The following is a 2384-nucleotide window of genomic DNA, read 5'->3' on the forward strand; positions in this document are numbered from 1 at the left end:
TTTTTTGTATTTTAAAAAATATAATAGACCTCCTCATTATAACATTACCAGAACAATGCATTTATGTCAAGAGTTTCAATTGAATATACTTTTTAATCGCAGAAGTATTGCTTCATTGGTGTTTGTCTATAAAATACTAAATAATCTTATAAATGACTCGTATATTTTATCATTATTTAAATTGAATATTTCGCCCATAATAGCTAGACATTACCGTTTACTTTTTATACCTGTTGTTAAAACTATTTACAGTTCACCATTTTTAGTCATGTCTCGTTTGGTTAACCCTGTCTCATTAACACATAATATTGATTTTTTCCAACCATCGATGTAGAAATTTTATAATAGAATTCGAAATTTATTTAATTATAGCTATGTACCTTGATTCGCACCCTATATTTTTCTTTTTATATTTTTCTTTTTATATTTTTCTCTTTATATTTTTATTATTATTATTTTGTTTAATTGATGTAAATTGCTGCAGTTCTCAAGCTACTGTTGTTACCATGCACATTATTTGTAAGAATGTTAATAAATGTTATGATTTTCCATGTAGTTAGACAATTTGTCTGTTTTGAATGAATAAATAAATAAATAAATAAATATTTCAACAAAATTTAGGAAAAAAATCAAAATCAAAATCATCATTTGACCGATATTTGGGTCAGTTTCACCCAAAAACCTCACTTTTCTCCGAAATTTGTATTGAAGTGATGAATATTGACTACAGGATCGTGTTCAGCGTATCGAATACCTTCGGAAATGATATGTGGATGTCTTGGATTTGGACTTTTTTGTGTGCCTGTGTTATAAATACAGATATCTTAGGAATATCATTCGAAATAATTGAATGTATGTACTACTAAGATTCATTAAGATACATAAATGCGATTTGTGCAAAACATTAAGATATTCTAATTCTAATGTTAACAATGTTTTCATCTTTGTCATTCTTCTGTAATTCTGCCATTCAATTTTATTATTTTAAGAGAAATAACTTTTCTTTTGTGAGTTATCGTAACGTCGCTCTTAAACCTGTATATAAATTCTATATTATTCATTTGTCGCGGTGGTATTATCACAAACTATAGAACTCTTTTTTTTCCAGAAATCAAATGAAGACGTGAAAGAAACCATTGCCAAAAAGGCAGTAAGCTTCGAACGTTCAGAAACGGATTCGAAACCCGACAAATCGAAGCCTGACTCCACCTCTACGCACTCGAGAAATCTGACCGTACCGGATGTAGAGATTAGGAAAAAGTCTCTGAGGGAGAGACGCATGTCCAAAAGTCTCTACCTCAAGATCGATTTTCCCAAGGAAGTACCGGTTATTAGGCAAAACTCCATGCCGAAATTCTTCCTGGACACGCCCGAACACAACCAGACCGAGTCGACGCTGGTTAAAGGTCATTTGACTAGTTTGCAGAGCCCTATGGTAGGAAACGACAAATTTTCTTACGATCTTTATTCTGTCGTGCAAAGAGAGAAGACGAAGAGCCAGAGCTCTCCGAGAGAAATCGTGCCAATTCATAGAGAATCTTCTAGGCTTGCTCTGATCAAGGAGAAAATCAAGCTGAAGAAGAGCAAGAGTACTGTTAGTGCTAGCAACATACCACACAGTAATTACATCTAGTATGCGTATTTATTTTACGCAGATAAGTGTTTAGATGTAGAACTAGAACTAATTTATGTTAATTTGAAAAGTATTATTATGGAATCATATATTTAGGTTGTATGATACGGAAGTATTTTAATGGCGCAAGTTTTTTGTGTAGTTAGAAATGTGAACATGGCAAGGTTGCTTAAACTGAAGCAGGTAAGTGGCCTAGATACTACTTGGATGACGTTACGGAAGTAAGCCGTGTCGTGGCTAGAAAACAATTTTAAGAAAGATTAATTTTTGAATTTTGAATCATTTGCAGAGTTCATATAGAACTAGAAGAAAATTATAGGTTTTCTTTTTTATCACTAAAGATGTTATTAATCAATTGATCTCCTATTCGTATAGTAATTTGATAAATTTTCGTCAGTCCAACAGTCCTAACACGCAGAGTGTGATTTCTGCCAGTGATAGATAACGTTTAAAATTGTTAAAATACAATTAAATTTCAAATCAGTATTTAACAAATAAATATCAGTACCAATTGTACCAATAAATACCAGAACAGTTTTAATTTCACAGTTGGCGGAATTTGATCACAAAAACTTAAAATCACATTTTTATTATCAGTATTAGGTGTATTAATTATTAAATATATTACAGGCCAATCAGTATAGGTACCACATGAATCTTTATTATTATTACTGATAAGAAAATAACGAAAGAGGAAAGGGATATTATCGTATTAATTACCAGAGTTTTTTAAAAATATTTCAGTGTTATT

At 31.1% G+C, this 2384-nt stretch overlaps 1 protein-coding gene across 4 annotated transcripts in view; it reads left to right on the top strand.

Moving 5' to 3' along the window:
* LOC108906214 overlaps nt 1-2178 on the top strand; it is an 80344-nt gene extending 78166 nt beyond the window's left edge. For all 4 annotated transcript variants that reach the window (XM_023454811.1, XM_023454813.1, XM_023454812.1 and 1 more), the window contains one exon: nt 1109-2178. In XM_023454811.1, the coding sequence (XP_023310579.1) occupies nt 1109-1633 (525 nt within the window). In that variant the 3' untranslated portion in view covers nt 1634-2178. The remainder of the gene's footprint in view (nt 1-1108) is intronic.
* The last annotated feature ends 206 nt before the right edge of the window (nt 2179-2384 follow it).

Source organism: Anoplophora glabripennis, unplaced genomic scaffold (genome assembly GCF_000390285.2).
Source record: "Anoplophora glabripennis isolate ALB-LARVAE unplaced genomic scaffold, Agla_2.0 scaffold390, whole genome shotgun sequence".
In the NCBI taxonomy this organism is placed as follows: Eukaryota; Metazoa; Arthropoda; class Insecta; order Coleoptera; family Cerambycidae; genus Anoplophora; species Anoplophora glabripennis.